Genomic DNA, 27,865 nt, shown 5'->3' on the forward strand with positions numbered 1-27,865 from the left:
TCGGCAAAAATTAGCGAAGCGGAACGAAACACAAACTTAATCATGTAATTCATCATGGTTAACTCACATACTTAAAATCAACCCATTATCTAAAGGCGTTTAGAAAAAAGTCCGTATAACTGTGATTTTCAACAATTTAACAAAATCCAAAGCCGTAATTTTCGGCAACAATTAGCATAGAGAAACGAAACTTAAACTTGATCTGTAACTCATCATGGTTAACTCACATACCAAAAAAATCAGCCCAAAATATGAAGGCGTTTAGAAAAGTCCGTATAATTATTTGTTACGGAATGACGGAAGGACAGAATGATGGAATTACGGAATGACAAAATTACGGACAAGGGAAAAACTATATAGCACCGACAACCTCTTTGCGGGGCCATACAAATTCTTTACAGCAGGATTAGAGTCTTAAATTATGCATTTTTTCTCACATACAAAATCAGTTGTAAAAGGCTCAACTCAACAGATTAGTATGAAGCATACCACAGGACTAACATAGAACAAGAGTGCACACGCTGAAATGACTCGCCTTCTTTACTAATCATTGATAGTATGTTGATAGTATAAAGCTTTATTACAACTGTCATATAAACTTAACATTAACCAAGATAACTAAACAAAGACCAATAAACCATGAAAATGAGGTCAAAGTCAGATGAACCATGCCAGGCAGACATGTAGAGCTAACAATGCTTCCATACAACAAATATAGTTGACCTATTACTTATAGTTTAAGAAAAAATAGACCAAAACACAAAAACTTAATACTGTGCAATGAACCATGAAAATGAGGTCACGGTCAAGTAAAACCTTCACGACTGACATATACATCATAAAATATTTCCATACATCAAATATAGTTGACCTATGGCATATAGAATTAGATAAAAAGACCAAAACTCAAAAACTTAACTTTGACTACTGAACCATGAAAATGAGGTTTAGGTCAGATGACATCTGCCCGCTAGACATGTACACCTTACAATTATTCCATACAACAAATATAGTAGACCTATTGCATAAAGTATGAGAAAAATAGACCAAACACAAAAACTTAACTATAACCACTGAACCATGAAAATGAGGTCAAGGTCAGATGACACCTGCCAGTTGGACATGTACAACTTACAGTCTTTCCATACACCGAATATACTAGCCCTATTGCTTATAGTATCTGAGATATGGACATGACCATCAAAACTTAACCTTCTCCACTGATTCATGAAATGAGGTCGAGGTCAAGTGAAAACTGTCTGACGGGCATGAGGACCTTGCAAGGTACGCACATACCAAATATAGTTATCCTATTACTTATAATAAGAGAAAATTCAACATTACAAAATATCTGAACTTTTTTTTCAAGTGGTCACTGAACCATGAAAATGAGGTCAAGGACATTGGACATGTGATTGGCGGAAGCTTCGTAACATGAGGCATCTATATACAAAGTATGAAGCATCCAGGTCTTTCACCTACTAAAATATAAAGCTTCTAAGAAGTTAGCTAACGCCGCCGCCGGATCACTATCCCTATGTCGAGCTTTCTGCAACAAAAGTTGCAGGCTCGACAAATATGACAAACAGAAAGTACAGAAATAAGAGTACTTGCAGTTCCTGAAAATAATCGTAAGGATTCCGCGGAACTCAGTGTCTCGCCTACTTTTGCTGTTAATCGCAGGCTCAACAAAACCGAGGACAAAAAATACTAAAAATATTCCTCCCTATACTATTTTTTTTATTGTAAGAAGCTTATGACCAAGTTTGGTAAAAATCCAGGATAATTTATGAATCTAATAAAAGTTTTAACAAGAATGTGTTCTCAGTACACGAATGCCCCACTCGCACTTTCATTTTCTATGTTCAGTGGACCGTGACATTGGGATAAAAACTCTAATTTGGCATTAAAATTAGAAAGATCATATCATAGGGAACATGTGTACTAAGTTTGAAGTTGATTGGACTTCAACTTCATCAAAAACTACCTTGACCAAAAACTTTAACCTGAAGCGGGACAGACGGACGAACAGACGGACGGACGGACGGACAAACGGACGAACGGACGCACAGACCAGAAAACATAATACCCCTCTACTATCGTAGGAGGGCATAAAAACTTTAACTGCAGACTATGTAATGTTAACTGGAAGAAAGTCCATTTATAAGTAAAATATGGAAAGAATTTATTTTGATTTTACAAAATTTACTTCTGGATACTATTTTGTGATCATAAACAAGCTTGTGTTCAAGTTTGGTACAAATCCTGGATAGTTTTAAAAAAGTTATTAAAATGATTAAAACTTTAACCTCAGAGTAAATGTAATGTTTGCTGGCAAAACAACCAAGCCCATTTATAAGTAAAATACGGAAAAAGATGATTTTTTTTTACAAATTTTACTTCTGGATACTATCTTATGATCACAAACAAGCTTTTGTCCAAGTTTGGTAGAAATCCAATATAGTTTTTAAAAGTTATTAAAATTTCAAAAAATTTAACCACAGAGTGAATATTGGAGGCCGCCGCCGCCGACGACGACGGGATGTAGGATCGCTATGTCTCGCTTTTTGACAAAAGTCAAAGACTCGAAAAAAAGTCAATGCCAATTTTAACTTATTAAAGTCTTGTGCTACAAGATTTAAATATCATTCAGTGTAAAGGCATCATGAACAGTTGCAGACATTTACTGAATTTCAAAATTCCCTTTAGCAACGCCAAAACATAAAAAATAAACAGAATTGATAGGATGTAGTACCATAAGTTTGAGGAGCCGGATCTGCTTACTGGGGCACCTGAGATTACTGCCAACTGTTGTTTGGGTATTGTGTTGCTTAGTCTTTAGTTTTTTATGTTGTGTTTATTCTACTATTGTTTGTCTGTTTCTCTTTTTCTTTTGTATGAGGAGCGATTTAGCTTGTTTATTTTTATATATACAGTGATAAAATGAAAAATTCTGTACAGAAACGAAAATATAAGTTGCCCCCATCGCCGAAAAGGCAGAAAAGTAACTTTCCCTTGCATACAAATTGAAATAAGCTGAATGCACGTGATTCAAATATTTACTGCCACAAAATCAAAACTGTCATTCTGTAACTAAACTGTGCAAATAGACGTGTTAGGAAAGTCGATACTACTGCTGGCGCTCGTGTTGGTCGGAAGAAATATACAATATGATTGGGGACCTTCTCAATGAGTATAAAAACTGAACTCTTTTGTTACCTGTTTGGGCGTGTTTGATACCGCTGAGACAAATCTGTAACAATTGTATTTATTAGAGTACGCAGGAAAAGATCAAATTATTTGTTTAAGAACCAGAAAAGATTCAATAAATACATTTTTAGACAAATTAATATTAGTTTTTTGAATAATTTATCTTGTTTTAACATCTTGTAAGCCTTTGTTATTTTATTAATACTTTTATTTTCAGTAACTGCAAGTACTTTGATATTGGTACTTTGTGTCTATTGTCTTTATGTTATTTCTTTTAACGATTCCTGCCGATATAATGAGTCATGCCATTTTCAATCGATTTGCATAGTATGTACTTATGAATTACTGTTACAATTACACGACTGTCCGATGTTAGAAAAGGGTTTCGTCAAGAGCTCTTACGAACATATTTAACCCCGCAATATTATGTATGAACCGGTCACACACCATCAGCCTCTTATTCAGTAATTGAAGTTAGATTTTGAATGCGCACACTGGTAGTATACAGCAAATAAAAATAAGTACAACACAAAACAAATAAACACAAAAATAAATACCCCCCCCCCCACACACACACACACTTCTCATCTGTTATAAGACTATAAAAAGGTGTCCACGATTTTTGATTCTATATCATAAGCATACGTCTTTGGAAAGATCGTTATAAGCTTTTCTGATAATTCTGATTTTAGAAACAAAAAGTTTAAACGACATTTTAAGAACGATACAAACAAACTTTGCTTTAGTTGACATTTGACGATTTGAGCCCCATTGTCTTCGTGTAAAATAACATCTGTCTGCATTTCCGATTCCAATGGGTTCAAGTTTATTCTCTCGCCTACAAAATTCGAGGGTTTCTTTACCCTCGGTCCGCCTTTCCGTCCGTAACACACTTGTTGACACTCTATATTTAACAACGTTCTAGGAATTTGACCGTACTTGATTCGTTTTTAGTCCTTATGAAAATCTAGAATCCTATTAATTTTTGAAGACAAAGGTCATGGTCACAGTTGGAATTATTTGACGCAATAAGACGTCTAGAGACAGTCAGAGTCGTTTGTGACCTTATGGGAACAGCAAAGGAACGAACTAAAACAAACAGTTGAATCGTTTGGTGGACTTTTCGGGAGACATTAAACAATGCAAATGCTACCCAATCATACAATGCTAAAAGTTATTAGGCAAGTGAACAACAAAATCCCAAATTTGCATTATAAAATAAATCATCGAGCGTTCATATTGTGAAAAGGGGATTTGTGTTTTCCAAAATATTTTTTTTTTTTTTTATTATTTTTTTAAATCGTACCAGAATGAAGAAAACGATACTAGTAGTTTGCTTCCATTGAGAGATCAAGCGGGCCAAAACCCTTATCAAATTTTTTTTTGAAGGAATTTTGTTGATTCTGAGAATAAAACAAAAACATCCCCTCTTTTTCATGTGTATCCTTAATTTACAAATGTACCACGTAATTTATTTTAATTATCACATTTGAAAATTAATTTTGGTTCTTAACAATGCCCGATCGGTCATGTATTGCACACTATAAATAACGTATTTCAGTGGCCATACAGGTAATAAAAAATAGAGTATTTATAATTTTGGAGATGACCCCCCAAATCGTATTGTATTTATCTTCCATCCAACACGAGCACCAACAGTAGTATCGACTTTCCTAACACGTCTACTGGAATGTGTGACGATTTCGATTAGACTACAAAATCATAATTTAACAGTGATTAAATTTAGAATGTGAATTGGTCAGTGAATTACCGGTTGACAACATCATTATTACAAAGCAAACTCGCTCCATGTCAGACATCCTTTAACGATTATTGTATGTTTACGATGAGACGCGAGATTGAAAAAATGGCTTTTTATTAAAAAAAAATGTACTATGTCTTTCTTCATCTATTTGATACTTTTACTGTATTAACTTTTGCATATTTATTAACATAAAACTATATTGTCGTCTGTTGTTTGACTGGCGTCTCTTGTCAGTAAGTGTCAAAAGATTAAAAAGGCCACTTCCATTTTCTTCTGCGATCTGAATGAGGGACGAAATATACCAGAGGGACAGTCAAACTCATAAAATCGAAAATAAACTGACAACGCCATGGTCCAAAATGAAAAAAGACAAACAGACAAACAATAGTACACATAACACAACATAAAAAACAAAACAAAAAAATCAAAACGAACCCCACCAAAAACTGGGGGTGATCTCAGGTGCTCCTGTGAAACCCGAACAAAAAACAAAGTCCCTAGCATGTTATATACTAGAAACAGAACAACAATCGTGTTAAATCTGTCCCTCCCTCACCAAAATTCGACCTCCTGCTTTCATGATGTTTAGACATACTTATCATGTATATGTATTTTAACATGCTTAGCACTGCTTACGGTTGTGACATTCCTTGCCAGGTAAAACCTTAATCAGGTAATTTGTGACATAATTCCAAGCTAAACCGTAAGCCACATCACCTGCTGGTAACCTCAACTCAGTCTTCATTGGAATGTCTTCTCCTGTAAATGAATATCAATCTCATAAAATGAGAGTGGAGAATTGGATTTATTTTCTCATGTTATTGAATAATCTCTATCATCTTAAAGTTTTGTTAAATTGTTTGAAAATATGCATAAAATACAAATGTTTGCAGTATCTGCAAAATATAAACTTCTATAAATGAACTGTTATTGACTTTTGTAATCTGAGTTTACAATTTAATGACTTGAATGTGACCCAAAGATTTTTGTATGCCCCACCTACGAAAGAAGAGGAACATTTTGTTTTATCTGTCTGTGTGTCTGGTCGTCAGTCTGTCCCGCTTGAGGTTACAGTTTTTGCTCAAGGTAGCTTGTACTGATCTAAATTATTGCAGAATATTGTACATTTTTGTCTCCTGATGCATAAGATTAAAAAATAAAATGTTTTGTCTTTGATGTTGCTAAAAAAGACAAATAAATCTATATTTCTTACCACTGACTATAATATGAAGATCCTCCAGATAGTTATCATCTGTGTCAAATGGAATATATGTCACACATCTTAGAGATTCAGGGATGGAAAGCTTTTCCCTTCTATCAACAACTGATATGACTTTTACTTTCTTTCTGTAAATACTGATATTTAGTGCTGCCATTACAGTAAATGTAAGAGTTTTATCTTTCAAAGCTTGTTTTGTCTGTAGAAAAATAAGCCATTTACATTTTTCAGAAGCTGCTATCAATTTCTGGCCATATGACAAACCAGGAAGAAATGCATTGTCTTCAATGATGTTTGTTATTCCTTTTCTTTTAAGAAAATCAACAATTTTATTTGCCTTCTCTTGATCTTCAACATTCTGTGCACAAGCAACATAAACAGACTGATTTTCTGGCTCTGATAAATTCTGGTCATCTTTCTGAAATATGGAAACAAGTATATATTACCATGATACAGCATATTGTAATAGCTTTAACATCAATGTATAACATGGATATGAAAATAAAGAAACTTGCACCAAATTCATAAGATAACAAGAGTGTACACACTTAAATATCTCGCATGCTGTACTGACCATAATTGATTTAATGTTGAAAGTTCTAAAAAGAAAGGTTGTACTGCACCTCATATCAATGGTGAATGACAATAATACCAAGGTGAGATAAACTATTGAAGACAAACATTGTGCACCTTGAAATCATTCCATACGCTACATATAGGTGACCTTTTGCTAATAGTATCAAAGTAACCAACCAAACCGCAACAAAAGGCTCTCGAGAGCCTGGTATTGCTCACCTGTAATTTCAGTTACAGGCATTTTCTTTTTTGCAGATCTTACATTGCTGAACAATTTTGTCATTTACATTTTCTCTCTTTCTTTACTAATATGAAAGATAATACATAACCAAAAACTGTAAAAATTCCTAAACATTTTACTATTTTTGTACAGTTGCCGAACAATAAGTTGTCCTGCTTGTCTGAAGATGACTTAACAGTTAGATCTAAACCTGTTTAACACTTTACCAATGTCAGTTTTGCTGTTACTGCTTAAGTTTTTGAGATGATAGCCAAAAACTTTATTTGACCTATATGTTCTATTTTAAGAAACTGCAGCCATGTTTTAAATGGATAAAATAAAAAAATACAATATATACACTAACATTTGTAAGTATTTGGCTTAGTAGTTTCAGAGAAAAAGATTTTTGAAAAGTTACTAGACTTTCCCAAATACATGAGAATAAAAACCCAATATTCAAAGGGCAATAATTCCTTAAGTGGTCACTTTACCATTTTTATCATGTTGACTTATCTGTAGATCTTACTTAGATAAATATGTATTGTCATGTATAATATCTTTTACAATATTAAACCAGATGCTCCGCAGGGCCCAGCTTTATACGACCGCAGAGGTCGAACCCTGAACAGTTGGGGCAAGTATGGGCACAACATTCAAGCTTGATACAGCTCTGAATTTGGATTGTGATTAAATAGTTGACACAACATAGGTTTCTGACTTAGAATGAATGTGGTCTAAGAACTTAAACTTAAAAACTTAAAAAATTTAAATTGGACATTTACCTATTATGGTACAATATCTAAAATCTAAATACATGGTTAGATTCTGCCTATATATCAAAGAACCCCGAGAATTCATTTTTTGTTAGAATAAAACAAAGTTTAATTTTGGACCCAGATTTGGACCAACTTGAAAACTGGGCCCAATATAAAAAAAATCTAAATACAAGTTTAGATTCAGCATATCAAAGACCAAAGAATTCAATTTTGTTGAAATCAAATAAAGTTTAATTTTGGACCCCGATATGGACCAACTTGAAATTTGGACCCATATCAAAAATACAAGTACATGTTTAGATTCAGCACATCAAAGAACCCCAAGAATTCATTTTTTGTTGAAATAAAACAAAGTTTAATTTTGAACCCAGATTTGGATCAACTTGAAAACTGTGCCCAATATAAAAAAATCTAAATACATGGTTAAATTCAGCATATCTAAGACCAAAGAATTCAATTTTTGTTGAAATCAAACAAAGTTTAATTTTGGACCCCGATTTGGACCAACTGGAAATCTGGGCCCATAATAAAAATCGGTGTACATGTTTAGATTCAGCATATCAAAGAACCCCAAGAATTCAATTTTGGTTGAAATAAAACAAAGTTTAATTTTGGACCCTGATTTGGACCAAGTTGAAAACTGGGGCCATAAAAAAAATATAAGTACATGTTTAGATTCAGCATATCTAAGACCAAAGAATTCAATTTTGTTGAAATCAAACAAAGTTTAATTTTGGACCCCGATTTGGACCAACTGGAAATCTGGGCCCATAATTAAAAATCTGTGTACATGTTTAGATTCAGCATATCAAAGAACCCCAAGAATTCAATTTTTGTTGAAATAAAACAAAGTTTAATTTTGGACCCCGATTTGGACCAAGTTGAAAACTGGGGCCATAAAAAAATATAAGTACATGTTTAGATTCAGCATATCAAAGAACCCCAAGAATTCAATTTTAATTGAAATCAAACAAAGTTTAATTTTGGACCCCGATTTGGACCAACTTGAAAACTGTGCCCATAATAAAAAATCTAAGTACATGTTTAGATTCAGCATATCAAAGACCCAAGAATTCAATTTTTGTTGAAATAAATCTTATGTTAAAATTTCATAGATTTCTATTTACTTAAATTAAAGTTATATTGCGAAAACTAAAGTGTCTTCGGACGACGACGACGACGTCATACCAATATACGACCTCAAATTTTTTTTTGCTGTAGTATGAAAATAACCATGATAAACAAAATGTGAAAAAATGTCTTAAAAAGGACATTAATTCCTTAAAGGGTCAATGGACATTATTTATAACCTTTTTCTTGATCTAACTTTGCTAAGAAATTTTGCAATGTATCTCTATCTATAATAATATTCAATATAATAACCAAAAACTGCAAGATTTCCTTAACATAACCATTTTATTGGCAGCAATCCAACAATGGGCTGGTCGGTTCGTCTGACTATTTTAGAGCCATGTGTGTTGATAGATAAAATTTTCAACGACGACGGACGCCAAGTAATGGCATAAGCTCACATTGGGCACTCCGGGCCCTAGTGAGTTTCAAACTGAACATTGATCAATGTTAAACATGTTTTGTGAGATCACAAACCTCCCCCTATTTATAAGCAATGTAGAATAAACAAACAGCAATACGCACAGTTAAACTCAGTTTGAAAAGAAGTCCAAGTCTGAAGAAACAAGGCAAAATGACAATGATACAAAAAGTAAAAAGGACTGCTAGCAGTTACAGACATGCCAGCTTGACTCCAATTAACCTGATTGAAAGAGAATGTTTTTATCATATGAAAATCAAGCAAAATCCCAAATGTTAGGGGTTTAGCATCATACCATCATAACACATGTGAGAATAACATAACCCGTATCATGCCAACAACTGGTTTTTTTAAAAAAATAAATGTGTTTATTTTCGTTGGAAAGACCTATGAGTGAATCAATATTAATACCAAAATATGCCATCATTAACCTGACATCAATATACTAACTATATGCATTCTGATTTAAAATTATAATCCTGGTACCTTTGATAACTATTTAGTCTGTTTAAAGGTTTGGTAGCTTTTGAGGTGAATGTCGACATTTTTGTGTTTTGTATAGATATTACAATAAAATTACCTGAAAGTATAAGATTGTATGTTGATTAATACTTACAATTGATGTCCTTGTACCAATGATAAAATTCAGTTAAAGTTTTGGCAAATGTTTTTGATATCGAAAACCTTGGTATTATAATTTTTTTCAGTCGATGGGATTATTACCAATAGGAAATGAACAAGAATGTGTCCCTAGTACATGGATACTATCATTTTCTATGTTCAATGGACCGTGAAAATGGGAGAAAATCAAACACTACCTCGACCAAAAACGTAAACCTGAAGCGGGACAGACGGACGAACGAACGGACCAGAAAACATAATGCCCATAAACTGGGCATACAAATCATATCTTTTTTTAAAATTTTGGTATTAAGCTTCCTGCTTAAGATATAGATATCAAGATCCATAAAAGAGCAGTGTTTTTTGTCAGTATTAGATTTATTCAAAGTCAGTTCAACAGGATAACTATCTTTAGTGTACATACTGAAATTGTTTTCTCCATTTTTTTTTAGTCAATTTTTTAAATTCAAAACTCGACATCCTAAATATTTTGCACCAACCTATCAATTATTTCAACAAAAAAATGAGATTTGTTATACATGTTCAACAATGTGTATGCCATCTTATGCCCTTTGGTCACATTCTCCTATGTTACTGCAGATAGGTAAGTACTTTGGATTAATCTTTTACACTCACCTTTAGTTTCTTGATCTCAGAAACAGTAAGTAGATCTTCCCTTACAGCTTTCATTAACACCTCAGAAGTATTCTCATTTTCATCTGTAAATTTAGTATACTTAGTATTTGAACAGTTCTAATATCTAAACAAGAAATACTTTATGGACTCTTTATTTCTATATTTAAGAACCAAACAGATCATAGGATCATAAGATCAAAGCAGCGCAGTTAAAGAGATGACTCGTTCAGGAAATGAAAGTTTTACATATAATGCGATGACAAATATAACATTCACATAAATGATGACAGTGGATCAATATGCTGTTAGTGGCAAATGTTTCATAAATATCAGGAGGAGAATATGTTACTCGTGCATGTTCACACTATACTGACTTCATATATAGAAGTGTGTTCCACAGAGTTATGAGGAGGAAAGATTAAAAATAACACTCTGTAAATTCTATGGACACATGCGTTTCTCCGTGATGAATGTTCTTGCGTGTGTTTGTGCTGTATTCCTGTAACACAGTGTTGTCATTTAAGTAATAGTTTGTAACATTTTTATATAAGCGGGAGGCTTGGCTAGCTATAAAACCAGGTTCAACCCACCATTGATCTTAAAATGCCCTGTACCAAGTCAGGCACTATCTGTAAACAAAGAATCTAGTATAACAAATTATTTAGGTGAAAACATGAAATATATCCGGATTAATGACAATTTGTGTACTAACATTATTAACTACAATAGATGTTCTATACTAATGATAGCGATGTCGGGATAAGGTATCGGTATTTGATCTATCTATTAACAAATGTAAATATGTTAATAAAATTTTGTTTTAATGAAAAAAAAAGTCAGGTATAAGGTAACCCAGATTTGTTTTCTCTTAATCGATTGATGTCTTTTGAACACCTGTAAACTAATGTATACTACTGTTGCCTTTATGTACTGTGATATTGGTATGAATAAAGTTATTAAAGGTACCAGGCTTATAATTCTATACGCCAGACGCTTGTTTCATCTACATAAGACTCATCAGTGGAGCCTTCTATTTTTTTTTAAAATGACACGCAAAACAAGATGACACAGTGATCTAAAAGTATAGGTTGCCAATTTCATTTTGAACAAATATACAAAAAATAGCATTCAATTCTTATCTTTAAAGATCTTAGAAATAAGACATACCTGTTTTTTTTTAAATTTTAAATCTTAAAGGCAAGCTTTGCGCACAAAGCCTCAGCTAACATTGTGTAGGAATATGAGATCACATACAATACGTGCATGTCCATTATAAAAGTAAAATTTGCATAATGCAGCTGTTAATTTCCAAGCCAAAGAGATGTTGTATGATGAATGGCATTTTGTCCATTGATCTTCGAGTGAGTTTAATTTATGCTATTATTAGAGCCTATGATTAATTTGCCTTACCTATCTCAGATAAAAATAGGCAGAGGAGCAGAAGCACCGAAAGTCTAAGGGCTGTCAGTTAGATAGCAAACCGGAGTATTGCAGAGGTCGAGCCCTGAACAGTTGAGCAAGTATGGACACAACATTTAAGCCTAAAACTGCTCTGATTTTGGATTGTGATTGCATATTTGACACCTCATAGGTTTGTGACACAAAACAAATGTGGTTAAAGAACTGAAAAATATTGAAATGCGACATTTACCTATTATGTTCCATTATCAAAAATCCAAGTACATTGTTTAATTAGCATATCAAAACACCCCATGAACTCAATTTTCTATGAAGTTTAATTTGGGACCACTTGGATCTCAATGTGATATAATGAGAATAAATGCAAGTTTAGATTTAGCATTTCCAAGAACCCTTTATATATCCAGTTAATGTTGATATCAAACCAGTTGAATTTTTGGACCCCGAATAGGACTAACTTGAAAACTGGGCAAAAATTGGACACTAAATATACGTTTTTTAAATGTAGAAAATGGTGGATTCTCACTTACCATCAAAACGTAAAACTCTGGCTGTATTCCGACAGGTTTCAAAATGACTAAGGACAGAATTCATTGTGTAATAAAATCTGTCTAACTGTAACTCTTTATCATCGGTTGTAAATGGGGCTGCTGTTGTGTAGCCTTCTTCTGCACCACCCGGGTATGTATGAGAGAATCTTGCTAAATGATTGTCTTCCATTACTTTCATAGTGCCAATCACATTTGGATATTCACACACGCAGTAAAAAGTCTGAAACATAACAAGGTGTTAGTTATCTTCTGGATTAGAACACAAAAATACTAAGATGCTTTGTCAAACATATTATTATGTGACTTACAAAAAAGTTGAATCATTTTCATTTTCATTTCAATGAATTTAAATCAAATAAAGTTTGTTTCTCTCTCTCAGAGAAGTGTCATGGTAAAATAAGCATTTCTGATTTTAAATCTAACTGTCCCATTCCCTTTAAAAACTTATACTTCAATCAATGAAAGCCAAGCCAATAATAAAGTTTTTATAAAATGATGACCATTTAAATGCAAAATGGTTACACCAGAATCACATAACCATGAATAAACTAAAGGCTAACCTGAGTGAACTTTTTGGAGTGATAATTGACATCGTTTTTGAGGAAGACACATTGAGGATGAATTTCAGAAAATTTGGTTCAAATCCATTCAGGGGTTTTAGAGAAGAATTTTGAAAATGTATCGACATTAAGGAATACCATGTTATTGTTATATTTCACATGTCCCTATGTTTTACATTTCAAAAATGGCCTTTTCAGTAAATGAAAATTAAATTATACCAACCTTGTTTTTCACAAATTATGAAGTGCACTACTTTTGGGACAAATTTTATCAAAATTTCATTGTAACTATCTCAGAATATGGTCAATTTTACGCTAGTGGGGTCATCATTTCAATTCAACAGCTTGAGAAGTACTTATTTTTTACATTTCTCAATTGGACAAAATCACTACTTTAAATAACAAGAGTGCACACACTGAAATGTCTCGCCTTTTTTTTTTTACTAATCATTGATATTATGTTGATAGTCCTAAATATAAAGCTTTATTACAACTTTCACATAAACTTTACATTAACCTAGAAGGCTAAAAATTGTCAGATGAACCTTGAAAATAAGGTCAAGGTCAAATGAACCATGCCAGGCAGACATGTACAGCTAACAATTCTTCCATACAACAAATATAGTTGAACTATTGCTTATAGTTTAAGAAAAACCGACCAAACACAAAAACTTAACACTGAGCAATGAACCGTGAAAATGAGGTCAAGGTCAAAATAAATCTGAGCGACTGACATATAGATCATAAAATATGTTCATAAACCAAATATAATTGACTTATTGAATATAGTATTAGATAAAAAGACCAAAACTCAAAACTGAACTTTGACCACTGAACCATGAAAATGAGGTCAAGGTCAGATGACACCTACCAGCTAGACATGTACACCTTACAATCATTCCATACACCAAATATAGAAGCCCTATTGCATACAGTATATGAAAAACAGACAAAAACCAAAAAACTTTACTAAAACCACTGAATCATGAAAATGAGGTCAAGGTCATGACACCTGCCAGTTGGACATATACACCTTACAGTCCTTCCATACACTGAATATACTAGACCAAAACTTAACCTTGTTCACTGATCCATGAAATGAGGTCAAGTGAAAACTGTCTGACGGGCTTGAGGACCTTGCAAAGTACGCACATACCAAACATAGTTATCCTTTTACTTATAATAAGAGAGAATTTAACATTACAAAAAATCTAACATTTTTTCAAGGTGTCACTGAATCATGAAAATGAGGTCAAGGACATTGGACATGTGACTGACGGACACTTCATAACATGAGGCATCTATATACAAAGTATGAAGCATTCAGGTCTTCCACCTTCTAAAATATAAAGCTTTTAAGAAGTTAGCTTACGCCGCCGCCGTAGCCGCCGCCAGATCACTAAGCTTTCTGCAACAAAAGTTGCAGGCTCGACAAAAATTATAAAAGTGTAATGTCATTCTCTACTTATTATTTTATGCATAAAACATTAATAAATATTTGTAAAGCGTATGTTATTTTGCAAGGAATGTCCACACAAAGGGCTATATTTGAAGATAATGAAAATGAAAAGGCGACTATTTCAAAATGTCTATGGCTAAACAAGATAGACACAATTCATCAAATGGAAATGGTTCCCATATGATTGACTACCACTGAGTAATAAGGATACTTTCAAAATGTAAATAATGAAAAGAAAGTAAATTAAACATAAACTAAAATATGATTTTTTATGTTGGTTTCAGCATCAATAAAAGATGTATTTAGGAAAAATATTCGGATAGCAGCAAAAAGCTTGGTTTTATTTCATCCAAAAACTTTAAGACTTGTATTAAGCTAACAATCTTTGCTGATGTGTTACTGGTTCGCAAATTGATTATTCAACCTCGTTTGATTTTTTTTTCTTCATGAAACCGGCTATTTGACCTTACATTGAGTAGGTTATAGGGGTCAGCATGTTCATTCATCAAAAAAATACTGAAGTCAACATTAAAAAAGAGAAGTACATTTGTAGGGAAGCAAAGAGGTATAACCACTTCGATGACAGATGTAGTCCACAAAATAATCTTTTTTATACAGAAAAACTGAAAATTTACATAAATATTTTATCTATAAGATGCTTGAAAGAGCTTACAATACAATTTTTTTCACATAATTATTTTGCCCAAGGGGCAAAACTTTAAATTACATCTGATCAGCACTGATTTTCAGAATTGTCCTAGATTTTACTGAAAAATGTATAATCCTTCGATAAAAAAAATAACAAACATCCAGCATGAATTGAACACATGAGAGTTCATACATAACAATTTTCCTTTAATCATCATTCCAATGACGTAACCCTTTTGAAAAAAGTAAGAACTGATTTTCGAACTTGTCCAAGACATTATTGATATACATCTTTCATATATAAATTTCATACAAATCAGGCAAGAATGTAATCTGAGAGCCATCTGAGAAGGCAGATGTCAAATGCACAGATGTTTTATTTGGCCATAAAAAAACAAAAAATAATGCTCTATTCCTTTAATTTGATACAAACCTCATTGCCATCCGTAACACTGTAGATTTTAACATCATAATTTCTTGTATTCCCAGCTCTCATCACAACAAGGATACTAACTGTTGCCATTTCTGTAATATTACTGTCTTCTTCATGTAAATCATGCTTAACAGTACAAGACTTGGGTACCATTTCATATATTTTAAAGGATACTCTCTCTTGAATTTCAGAAGGCTGTTTTTTGTACCATTCTGACTCTTTTATTTTCTCCTTTAGCACTGCAAGATGACATTACTGTTGATGAATACGAGATATTCCACAACCTAAGAAGTTTCTTAAAACACCCCAAATTCACAAACTTCTAGTTTTAACAACATAACACATCTTTATTTAATGCGAGTTACGTTTGCTGTTGATTGCATTAGTTATCACCCTTCAAGGTGGCAAATTAGGAGAACTTCATTTATGTTCAGTGCACTATGTAATAACAATATTGTCGACATCGCGATATTTACAATGTTAACAAGATATCGTGTCAACATGGTTAACATTTTAGAACCTTTATATACTGTTTACATCGTTGACATTTTACGTAGCGATGTATACAATAAAATAACAATAATGATTTTGCATCGTTTACATCGCGATATTATCAATGTTTAAACGATATCGCTATAACGTCGTTTACATTTTAAGAAATCCTAAAAACTGTTTGACATTGTTGACATCACGATGTTTACTCTGTAGTAACGAAATTGAGTTTGCATTGTCATTTTATCAATATTGACACAATATCGTGTAACCATGGTTCACATAGTAACACATACTGTTTACATCGCGATGTATAAAATTTATTATCAATACCGTGTTGACATCGTTTACATTGCCGTATTCACGATATCGTGGCCACATGATTTATATTGTATGAATATGTATTACAAAATTTAGGAGTTATTGCCAATTAAAGTCGATTTTCCTTGTTATTTTTTCAATTATTTCTTATTAAACAAGTTTTTCAAATTTAAAATATTTTTAGGGGGGCAAAAATGTGGAAGTAAAAACGCACAACACTTTTACAGATAAATAGAAAATGCACACAATCAAATTTATAAGTATTTTACAATGAACGAAATTATTTTTTAAAGGTATTGTCATGAACATGAGCTTCACTAGGGGACTAACACTCAGATTTGTTTTCTATTTCTTACAAGTCAATCCTCAAACTTTGTGAATACAAATGGAAACATGATGTCAACACATTACTTCATATTGCGAAGTTGACTATGTAAACGATGTAAAAACAACGTCTCGGTATACGATATAAACAAAATATTAACACGATATTGTCAACATCGCGATGTTGACGATGTAAACACAAAGGTATTAACCCGGTGTCATATGGTATTTTGAACCCCATGGTAAATTGACCCCGGGGTCAAAATACCTCTATGATAAAATAACACCTCCCATGGTAAATTAACCTCCCCCAGTATGGAAAATTGAACCAACATTATACATTGAACCTGTTTTTTTTAAAATTCTAGATAATAGTAATAATATTATAAATTACTTTTAAGCTTACAATAGATTGAAAATAATACATACTAAAAGGTGAAATATATTTTTCATGGTAGGAAAAAAATAATGCCATGGCTTGCTATAAGTGCTCTAAACAAGCTGAAGTCCTAACCCACAAAATTTCATTTAAAATCCTTATTGAAACAGTATGACTAGATCATGTACCTAAATGCTTTGCTTATTTGAAAACTTAAAATATAAAGGGAGTTGAAATTTCCTATGGTAAAAAAGGGGAGGGGGTCAAATACCATGGCTTAGTAAAATTTTCAAAACATCTCTTCCAGCATGTTAAATACATACAAACTACTTATTGGAGTATAATAAATGTGTAAAGGAGTTATAACAGCTATAATTTTTGAAATAATAGGTCTATGGTATGGGGTTCAATATACCGCAAGGTGGAAGGGGGCAAAATACCATGGCTTAGTAAAATTTTCAAAACATCTTTTCCAGCATGTTAAAAACATACAAACTACTTATTGGAGTATGATGACTATGTTATTAAAGGAGTTAGAATAGCAAGATGTTTTTAAAAATTACAGGTCTATAGTAGGGGATACAATTTACCGCAGGGGGTCAAAATACCATGGCTAAGTAATTTTTTCAAAACATCTTTTCCAGCATGTTAAAAACATACAAACTACTTATTGGAGTATGATGACTATGTAAAGGAGTTAGAATAGCTAGATTTTTTGAAAATAACAGGTCTATACATTGTAGTAGGGGGTTCAATATACCGTAGTGGGGTCATAATACCATGGCTAAGTAAAATTTCAAAAACATCCTTTCCCAGGATTTTGAAAACATATAAACTCCTTTTTGGAGTATTATTAATATTTAAAGGAGTTAGAATAGCTAGCTTTTTTTAATTACAGGTCTATACATTGTAGTAGGGTGTTCGATATACCATAGGAGGGTCATAATACAATGCATATGGCTAAGCAAAATTTTGGTATTTTGACCCACAGCTGTGTATTGAACTTACTGCCATGTACTATAAACCTCTAATTCCGTAAAAAAATTCTAGCTTTTCAAGCATGTTAAATGCATACAAAAAGACTTATTATTTTAAAATGTTCAGCTATTCTTACTCCTTTACATAGTAATCATACTGAAATAAGTAGTTTGTATGTATTTCACATGCTAGAAAAAAATATTTAGAAAATTTTACTTAGACATGGTATTTTAGCCCCCGCTACCATGGTACATTAACCCCCCCTAATATAGATCTTTAATTTCAAAAATTATGTGTGTTATGACTACTTTACATAGTTATTATACTCCAATAAGTAGTGTGTATGTATTTTACTTGCTTTTAAAGATGTTTTGATAATTTTACTTGCTTTTAAAGATGTTTTGATAATTTTACTTTGCCATGGTATTTTGACCCCCTGCCATGTTATATTTAACACCCTACTATTGTATATTGAACCCCCTACTATCGAACTTTAATTTCCAAAATTCTGTGTGTTATAGATCCTTTATATAGTTATTTTACTCCATTAAGTAGTGTGTATGTATTTTACTACCATGGTGTACTGAACCCCTACTATAGTCGTTTAATTTCCAAAATTCTGTGTGATATAACTCCTTTACATAGTTATTATACTCCAATAAGTAGTTTGTATGTATTTTACTTGCTTAAAAAGATGTTTTGATAATTTTATTTTGCCATGGTATGTTGATCCTCTGCCATGATACATTGCACACCCTACTATAGACCTTTAATTTTTTTTTAAATCTAGCTGTTATAACACTTTAAAAAATTAACATAGTAATTATACTCATATAACAAGTTATTGTTTGGAAACTAGAAAAAATGCTAGTTTTTTGTATCTTATCCTGCATGTTAAAGTGAATGGATCTATGAACTTTACAGGAAGGTTCAATACCACAAAAAGAAGGTTGGGATTGATTTTGGGGTTATGGTATCAACAGTTTAGGAATTAAGGACCAAAAAAGGGTAAAAAACAAGCATTTTTGTAGTTTCAAGACATTAACTTGTGTGTTTTGAACTATCTGAAATTAGTAGGCTTGGATTGAGTATGGGGTATGACCGAAACACAGGAATAAGGGGCAAAATACAAGCATTTTCCTACTGTTTCGTCAGACGACGACAACATCATAGCATTATACGAACCCAAAATATTATTTTGCGGTCGTATCAAAAAGCCAAAATTGACCAACAATTATTATTAAGGGGGAATAACTTTTATAAGTTTTCCTCTAATCATTTTATAAGAAACAGAATATGGGAAGAATAGGGCAACAGTAGTATACCGGTGTTCAAATTGGTTGAAATTACCGTATCGCGTTTATACAATTTTGAATCGACGGAATTTGTTTTGGGGGTTGTATCATTCTATCCACGAAAAAAAACCGAAAATTTCAACTCCGCGAAAACACCAGCTATGCGGTAGTTTATTAGTTTCAGAGAATAATTTTTTGGAAGTTTAAGACAGACAAAGACATCATTTACAAACATAAAGTGATGGTAATAGATCATTTAGACCATAGGACCACTATTAAGCAGAAAATGTCTCACCAGGCAAAACATACTGTTGATATCCATTATAATGTGACCAAACTAATCCATGAGCAACATTTCCTGCTGGCATAATGGAATCGATTGGCTTGGACTCTACAATGTAAAGAAAACACTATTATTCATTTCATGATTTTATGAAGTAGTACTTTAAGTAATTCTAATCTGAAACCGAAAGTGATATTGAAAAAATAATTTAAAAAAAACATCGTTTCCAAAGTTCCCCACGTTGCATAAATTTTATCTGTCCAAAAATCAAATGTCTTTAAAACAATTTATGAATATAGAAAAATGATGGTTTCAGAGCAAAAGCAATGTTATTTATGTTATAATTATTTTTTTGAAGGGGAATAACTCGTAAAAAATATTTGATCAGCACTTTTTTTCGAATGTCAAAGACATTTCTAATATAAACCTATGGTATATGTTCACTAAAATTCTGACAAGAATTGTACACATGGGAGTGCTAACAATGCAATGTTCCATATAATCAATATGTCCAAGGGACATAACTCTTTGAAAATATTTGATCGGAACTGAGTTTAAAATCTGTCTGAGACATTGATGATATAACAAAATGGGAATAGGGAATGTATAAAAGAGACAGTAACCCGACCAAGGAACAAAAAATATACGAATGCCACCAATGGGTCATCAACACAGCGAGAAAATCCCACACCTGGAGGTAGGCTTTAGCTGGTCCCTAAACAAAAATGTGTAATATTTAAGTGAAAATGAGCGTCATACTAAACTTAAAAACATAAATGAACTAAAAAGACAAAAAGAGGCCAAAGCTCCTGACTTGGGACAGGCGGAAAATGCAGCGAGGTTAATATATATAAGAAGATGTGGTATGAGTGCCAATGAGACAACTCACCTTCCTAGTCACAATTTGTGAAAGAAAACCAATTATAGGTCAAAGTATGGTCTTCATCACGGAGCCTTGGCTCACACCGAACAGCAAGCTATAAAGGACCCCAAAAATTACTTGGGTAAAACCATTCAAACGAGAAAACCAAGGGTCTAATCTATACAAAAAACGTGAAACGAGAATCAATTATGAACCACATCAACAAACGACAACTACCGAACATCAGGTTCCTGACTAAGGACAGGTTCAAATAAACGCAGCGGGTTAAAATGTTTTAATAGGTACCAACCTTCACGCTTACTCGAAACAATAGTGCAACATCACAACATAGAAAGACACACTATAAAATATCAATTGAAATGGCTTAACTTGATCAGAAAAGAAATATTAACAAAACAAGTGAACATACACTGAACAAAAAAAAACATAGCCTTGAACAAATAACTTTGCCGCCAAATAAAATAATGTACACAGTTAAAAGAAAATAATTTTGTTGAAAGGTATACAGTATAAATGGAGAACGGAAATATTGTTTAAAAACTAAATAACTTTGTTTTTCATAGTAAGAGAAAGTCATACTAAACAGTTATCAAAGCTGGTATATATTAAACACAGAGAGATGAGACATCATCCTAAATAAGTTAACATTAGATAACAAAAAACATAACAATTGTATCAACATGTCAAATTGAACACGAAAGTACGATTTGAGAGTACTTGCAGTTACTGTAAATAGTTATCAAAAGTACCAGGATTATAGTTTTAATACGCCAGACGCGCGTTTCGTCTTCATAAGTAACTGTTTAGTGAGATCTCAACCCTACCTCCATACCTCTATCCAATTTAGAAAAAAACCAAATACACAGCAATATGCACATTAAAACTCCGTTTATAATAAGTCCTAGTCCGATGTCAGAAAATGTGATGAAAGAAGCTAAGCTTAATGATACGTACATTAACAAAGAACTACTAGCATTTACCGACATGCCAACTACAGACAATGATTAAACTGATTGAAAGATTACGTCTCCATCATATGATAGTCAATCACAATCCCTACTGTTAGGAGTTAAGTATCATACCATCATAAAATGTATCGGAATAACTGATAATCCGTATTATGTCAACAACTGGTTTTAGAATAAATGTTTTTATTTCCGATACAAAGACCCTATGAGTGAATCAATATTAATTCCAAAATATGCCATCTTTAATGACCTGACCAACAGTATCGTAACCATTTCCTTTCTAAATAAGTCTGTTTGGTTAGCTTTTGAGGTGAATGTTGGCATTTTCTGCTTGGTTTAGAATATTACCATAAAAGATTGGATATGAAATACCTGAACATACAAGATGTCTCCATGTTGAATTATTATTACGAATGATGTCCTTGTACCGATGATAAAAGTTAGGAATTGGTTTGACTAGTTTGTACCATCGAAAACCCTGGTGTTATAATTGTTCAGTAATTCAGATATTTTTTTCGTTAAAATCAATTATGCTGCTGTAGCGAATCGAGTTGGGATATATAACCAATGTATAAAGATGGGGACAAGGGAATGTCGCAATCTAAAATGGACAATTAAAAATAGGATAAGAAAAATTATCAAGTTTTGGTATTAAGATTCCCTTTAAGATATAAATATCAAGACCCAGGAAAGGGGAGAGTTCCTTGTTGGACATAGCTTTATTTAAATTCAGTTCAGGCGGATAAATCTTTTTATTGTACATACTGAAGTCGTCATCATTTAAAACCAATATATCATTCAAATATCTAAAAGTATTATTGGATTTATTTGTATATCAGATGTTGTTTCGATGGGTCTTTGTTGATTTAAGTCATAAATGTAACTCATAACAATATAGAAATTGGTCCGCAATAAGTGGTGCACAGTTAGTCCCCATTAGAAGTTGTCGATCTTGATAGCGAGCAAAATGTTATCTAGTAACAAGAATGTGTCCCCAGTACACGAATGCCCCACTCGCACTATCATTTTCTATGTTCAGTGGGCCGTGAAATTGGGGTAAACCCTCTAATTTGGCATGAAAATTAAAAAGATCATATAATAGGGAACATGTATACTAAGTTTGAAGTCGATTGAACTTCAACTTCATCAAAAACTACCTTGACCAAAAACTTTAACCTGAAGCGGGACAGACGGACGAACGAACGGACGCACAGACCAGAAAACATAATGCCCCTCTACTATCGTAGGTGGGGCATTAAAATTGATGAGCAGTTTTTGTATCAAAGCAGGTCATAGTTCTTTTCTTTGTTGTTACTAATAAATGACCTAAAATAGTTTAAACATTTAAATATTCGCATCCTGACTTTTAAAATGCGTATCTTACTAGGTGCGTTTTTTTTCTTAATTAGAATATGACGCAAAAATGTATATAGGGTAGAAAAATCTGAACTTTGAACAGATTCGAAATCACCAATAAAGGCATGCGATTTATCAAGTTCTTCCAACAAATGTTTGATATTCCAAAGGTAATTACTCCCACTATCTCCAAAGGACTTATTTGAACCATCCCCCTTTATAGTTTACTGTTCGACGTGAGCCAAGACTTCGTGTTGAAGACCATACTTTGATCCATAATTGTTTACTTTTTAAACATTGTGACTTGGACGGAGAGTTGAACAGTCTCCGGGACAAGTTTGCAATTCCGCTGAGTGCAAAAGTTGTCACCTTAATTTTTGGAGTTAAGTCAAAACAAAGTTGATAACTTGGTTGGTATTGGTTCCCTGATATTTGTCCTAAAATTTTTTGGATCTAGCACCACTGTTGAAAAAGTTATGCCCCTTTTTTCAACAATTTCCTCAGAGGAAAAGTACTTTTCCTCAAGGGAAATCAAATTTCCCTGAAGGAAAAAGATTTTTCCTCAAGGGAAATTGTTTTTTCCTCAAGGGAAAAAGATTTCCCTTAGGGAATTTGCTGCATAATTATTTCCTTTGAGGAAATTCTATTTCCTTAGAGGAAATTCTTTTTCCTTAGAGGAAATTCTTTTTCCTTTGAGGAAATTTGCAGCTTCAAATTTTCCTTGGAGGAAATACTTTTTCCTGTGAGGAAATTTGTAGCTTCAAATTTTCCTTGGAGGAAATACTTTTTCCTGTAAGGAAATTTTTGACAAACACTTTTCCTTGGAGGAAAATTCAAGACAACAAATTTCCTCTAGGGAAATCATTGTTCTTCAAATTTCCTCTAAGGAAATTTCTGAAGATCAAATTTCCCTTAAGGAAATGTTTTCCCTTATTTTTACTTGTTGAACATTTCTTCACTACACCATGTATACAAACAGTATGAATATAATAATAACAAGACTGTATAATTGATGCAAATGATATTTAAAACTTTAATAAATGTTTGACTCAACATTTTAATGACATTGAAAATAATACAGTCTGACTGTTTAGATCTAGGTATTGTTTATACTTTTTTTATAAATTTAACTTTGATTTATAATTTTTTTGGGAGCAAATGCTTCTATTTTCTTTGTAATTGTTTCAATGCGATACATTAATAAGCAACCAATTTGAATGTCATACCATTTGTGGTGTTCTAAAGAATTTGTTTATATATTTGCAGATTAAATAATAAAATAAACACTTTTCGTGTTATTTTGAATTAGAATTTCTTCTGTTTCAGCTTGTGTACAGTTATTCAATCCACTACGTAAGAATTCAGTGAATACATTATTCCATTCACTAAACAATTCCCTTCAATTCTAAGAGAAATCATTTTTGCAAATTGTTCTTCAATGATCTTCTTCTGTATATTTGATCATGTTGATATGAGGGAGCGATGTAAATGAGTGGATAAAACTGGTGTTCCTTTTTTCAACAACAAAATAGTATTTGTTCAGCATTCTCCTTTCTTTTGATTAAGATATGTTGTTGCTTTTATGCAATAGTGTTTTTGTGTATCTATGATAGAACTCCATTTTGTTTATGGTCATTATCATGTGATAATGTTGAAATTTCCTATTTCTTTTTTGCAGGAAAGCACACATTCCATTTCAAATTAATCCAATTATGCACTATGTAAATAAATTTCAACTATAAGTTTCCTCTTCAGTAATGACCTATTGATCATGAAAACCAAGATGTCTGATCACCTATAAATACACAAAATAAACAAATAAAATGTTATAAATGGAGAGAGAAACAGCAATAAATGTTTTTCATGTGTATCTTTCCTTATTAAAATACATTAAGTAAACTTGAACTCGAGAAAAATAAATAACTGCGATGTAGACTAGAAAGTATAAAATGCCAAATAAAGTATTCACGAAAAATTAGTTGATTTACAGAAGTCAAGTCCCTGTTTGCAGGAAATTTACATCATTGGTTGTCTGGTGGAGAGTTGTCTTATTGGCAATCATACCACATCTTATTTTTATATAACCTTGCCATATTCCTATTGTGCCTGTCCAAAGTTCAGAGCCTGTAGCTTTTGTCAGTTTAGTCTGACACTAAAATTTAGTGGTTGTTGTTGTTGTTGTTTCATACCGGTCATATTTATTTTTTGTAATTTATTTTGTTATAAACTAGGCAATTACCATGATTAGTTTTACAGTTTGGATTGTTTCAATATTTCATCTTTAGGTCTTTTATAGCTGCCTACTTTGACTATAGTATAGGGTATGAATTTTCTCATTATTGAAGGTCGTAACAGGCCTACAATTGCTTTCTCAAAGCCATGATAGTTTTCATATTTAATATACCACATCTTTTATTTTTATAGTAATCATGATACTAGTAATCATCTTTCAAGTTCAATAACTTTTTTAAAATTAAAAGGTGTCTTACCATTTAGGTTTAGTCGGCTTCTGCAAATTTTACATTGCCTATCATTTCTGCTGTATATAATTTCTCTGTATCTTCTATAGTTCTTGTCCTATACATAAAAGAGTAAAAGTTGAATGACATCTTGCATCAATATTTTTTTCTGTTTAATGTACATTATGTATATTTATGTGTGTTTAATAAAAATCTAAACCATGAGTGCTTGATAAGCTTCTTGCCCTTATAGCTGGTCTTTAAGCTTTAAATGAATTTTAATGATCGACTAAAAAACTATGAGCACTGTGCAAATAAGACCCCTGCCCTCCAAAAAAAACAAAACATGCACAAACAGTGGTATTTATTGACATAAAACATGTATATAATTTGGCTCCATTTATAGATATATATCTCAAGTGACTATAAGTTTAAGGCTGTGATTTTTTTAACAAATCCATAAATTTCTAAAACCTTTCAAAGTTTTTGAAAATGGACAATTTTAAAATAACTTTGCAACAACTAAAGTTCCTTAACTCTGCATCTTATAAAAAAATATACATGATAAATAGGGAATGATACTCCAGCTTGCATATTATTCAAAGTTTTAAAGGAACATAACTGAAGAACGGTAAAAGTTTTACTACCAAAATTTGAAATTGATCTGATTAAAATTGTGATAAAAAGTATTTTTTTAAAGTTTAATAAAATTTGGTTGAGGGAAACTTAAGTTAGAAGGCCGAAACATTTTTTTCCATTTTTAAAGAACATAACTATAGAATTTAGTAAAAGAGACACTACCAAAATTCAAACTTAATCTGTATTTTGTGATGATAAGCATTGTGTATTGATTTCATAACATTTGGTTGAGACAAACTAAATTTTAGAGAACAGGAAACCAAAAATTCAGCATATTTTCCCCATTTCTAAAGGGGCATAACTCTGATACTCTACTACAGTAACACTGACATCACCAAAATTCAAACTTGATATGAGAATTGTGATAACAAGCTTTTGTAAAAGTTTAATTGAATTTGGTTGAGGCAAACTAAAGTACTGTAAGAGAACAAAAAACAACTTTGGGACAGACGGACAAACGATCTGACAAGTGTTAAACATTATGCCCCCTCCACTTTGGGTCAAAACAATAAAAAGGGAGTTTGTCAAGATATAAAAACAATTCACCAAAGTTTCATAAAAATTTGTGAAAGCATTCTTGAGACTATCCTAATCCCAATTCATGATAGTACAATGACATAAATCAGATTTTTTTTTAAATTAAAAGGAAAATTATCATGTTTATGTTATACAAAAATAATTCACCAAGTTTCATGAAAATTGCTCAAAGCATTATAAATAGTATACGTACTGGAAAAATCCCCGCTTTTATGAATAAAATCCCTAACTTTAAATTAAAAATTTAAAATCCCTAAAAATTAAAAAGGAGCTTAATTATCATGATTATATCAATAGATAATTCACCAAAGTATTATGAAAATTTTATGATTAATGTATTCTAATTCCAAGACTATCTAAGACATGGTTTGTTTGAATTAAAAAAGTTGGAATAAAGTACCTGCTAGAATTCAGGAGAATTAGACCAAATCAGGCTATCTGCTAGATTATCAGACAATTGACTGTACATAGAAAAGGAAATTTATTTTTTCTTTTTTCTTATTTAGCTATTTGTTATCTCTGTCCTTAATATATACTGAACTAAGCCATTTTTTCACATATTTTTTTTGTTTTTTCTCTCTTGTGACTTGTTATTTAACATAACAAAAAAAACCAAAGGCAATGAAAGAGAAACTGACAATGCCAAGGCAAAACATAAGATGCAGAAAAGAAAAACAAAACAAAACACTAAGCAACACCAACATCACCAAAAAACTAGTGTTGAATTCATGTGCTCAGTCAGTCAGTGAGAGTTCGCAGATCCTGACCTACTATATCTATGCTTAAAAACCGAAAAATCATATAGTTCTAAACATATTTTGTAAATTTATACTTGATTAAAATGTTGTCATAAATAACATATAGACACCTCTGAGTTTTGAGAACCACATGTGTTAATTGTGCGAGTATAATCATTGATAATCATGCACAAGATTTACTTTTAAAAGCCTATATATTGAAATTTTCTGAAAATATTGCATGCATTTATTAATATGACCAATTTCAAGAAATGCACAAAGATGTGAGATGATTTATATAATTGTAATTTCAGGAATTTACAGTAAAGGCTTTTATCCTAACTGCATTTTGCACTTTTCCTAATTCAGGAGCCAGAAGTTATGGCCTTTGTGACCTTTGTATGATTTTTATGTTAGTTTCTTTTTTTTATATTGAAGAGTTTAGTATGACGTCCATTATCACTCAACTAGTATACATTTTTGTTTAATGGCAAGCTAAAGCATGCCTCACAGGCACGGATCCAGGGGGGGGGGCTGAAGGTTGGACATGTTGGAACCCCCTTTCTTTA

The 27,865-nt window shown here is 32.2% G+C and overlaps 1 protein-coding gene across 4 annotated transcripts in view; it reads right to left on the bottom strand.

Moving 5' to 3' along the window:
• LOC139516796 (uncharacterized) overlaps window positions 1-27,865 on the bottom strand; it is a 55,056-nt gene that overhangs the window by 7,610 nt on the left and 19,581 nt on the right. For all 4 annotated transcript variants that reach the window (XM_071307105.1, XM_071307103.1, XM_071307106.1 and 1 more), the window contains exons 4-9: window positions 19,730-19,825; window positions 15,646-15,884; window positions 12,525-12,765; window positions 10,576-10,658; window positions 6,189-6,612; window positions 5,612-5,734 (exon numbers count right to left, since the gene is read on the bottom strand). In XM_071307105.1, coding sequence (XP_071163206.1) covers window positions 5,612-5,734; window positions 6,189-6,612; window positions 10,576-10,658; window positions 12,525-12,765; window positions 15,646-15,884; window positions 19,730-19,825 — 1,206 coding nt within the window. The remainder of the gene's footprint in view (window positions 1-5,611; window positions 5,735-6,188; window positions 6,613-10,575; window positions 10,659-12,524; window positions 12,766-15,645; window positions 15,885-19,729; window positions 19,826-27,865) is intronic.

The sequence above is a fragment of the Mytilus edulis genome, chromosome 3 (genome assembly GCF_963676685.1).
Source record: "Mytilus edulis chromosome 3, xbMytEdul2.2, whole genome shotgun sequence".
In the NCBI taxonomy this organism is placed as follows: Eukaryota; Metazoa; Mollusca; class Bivalvia; order Mytilida; family Mytilidae; genus Mytilus; species Mytilus edulis.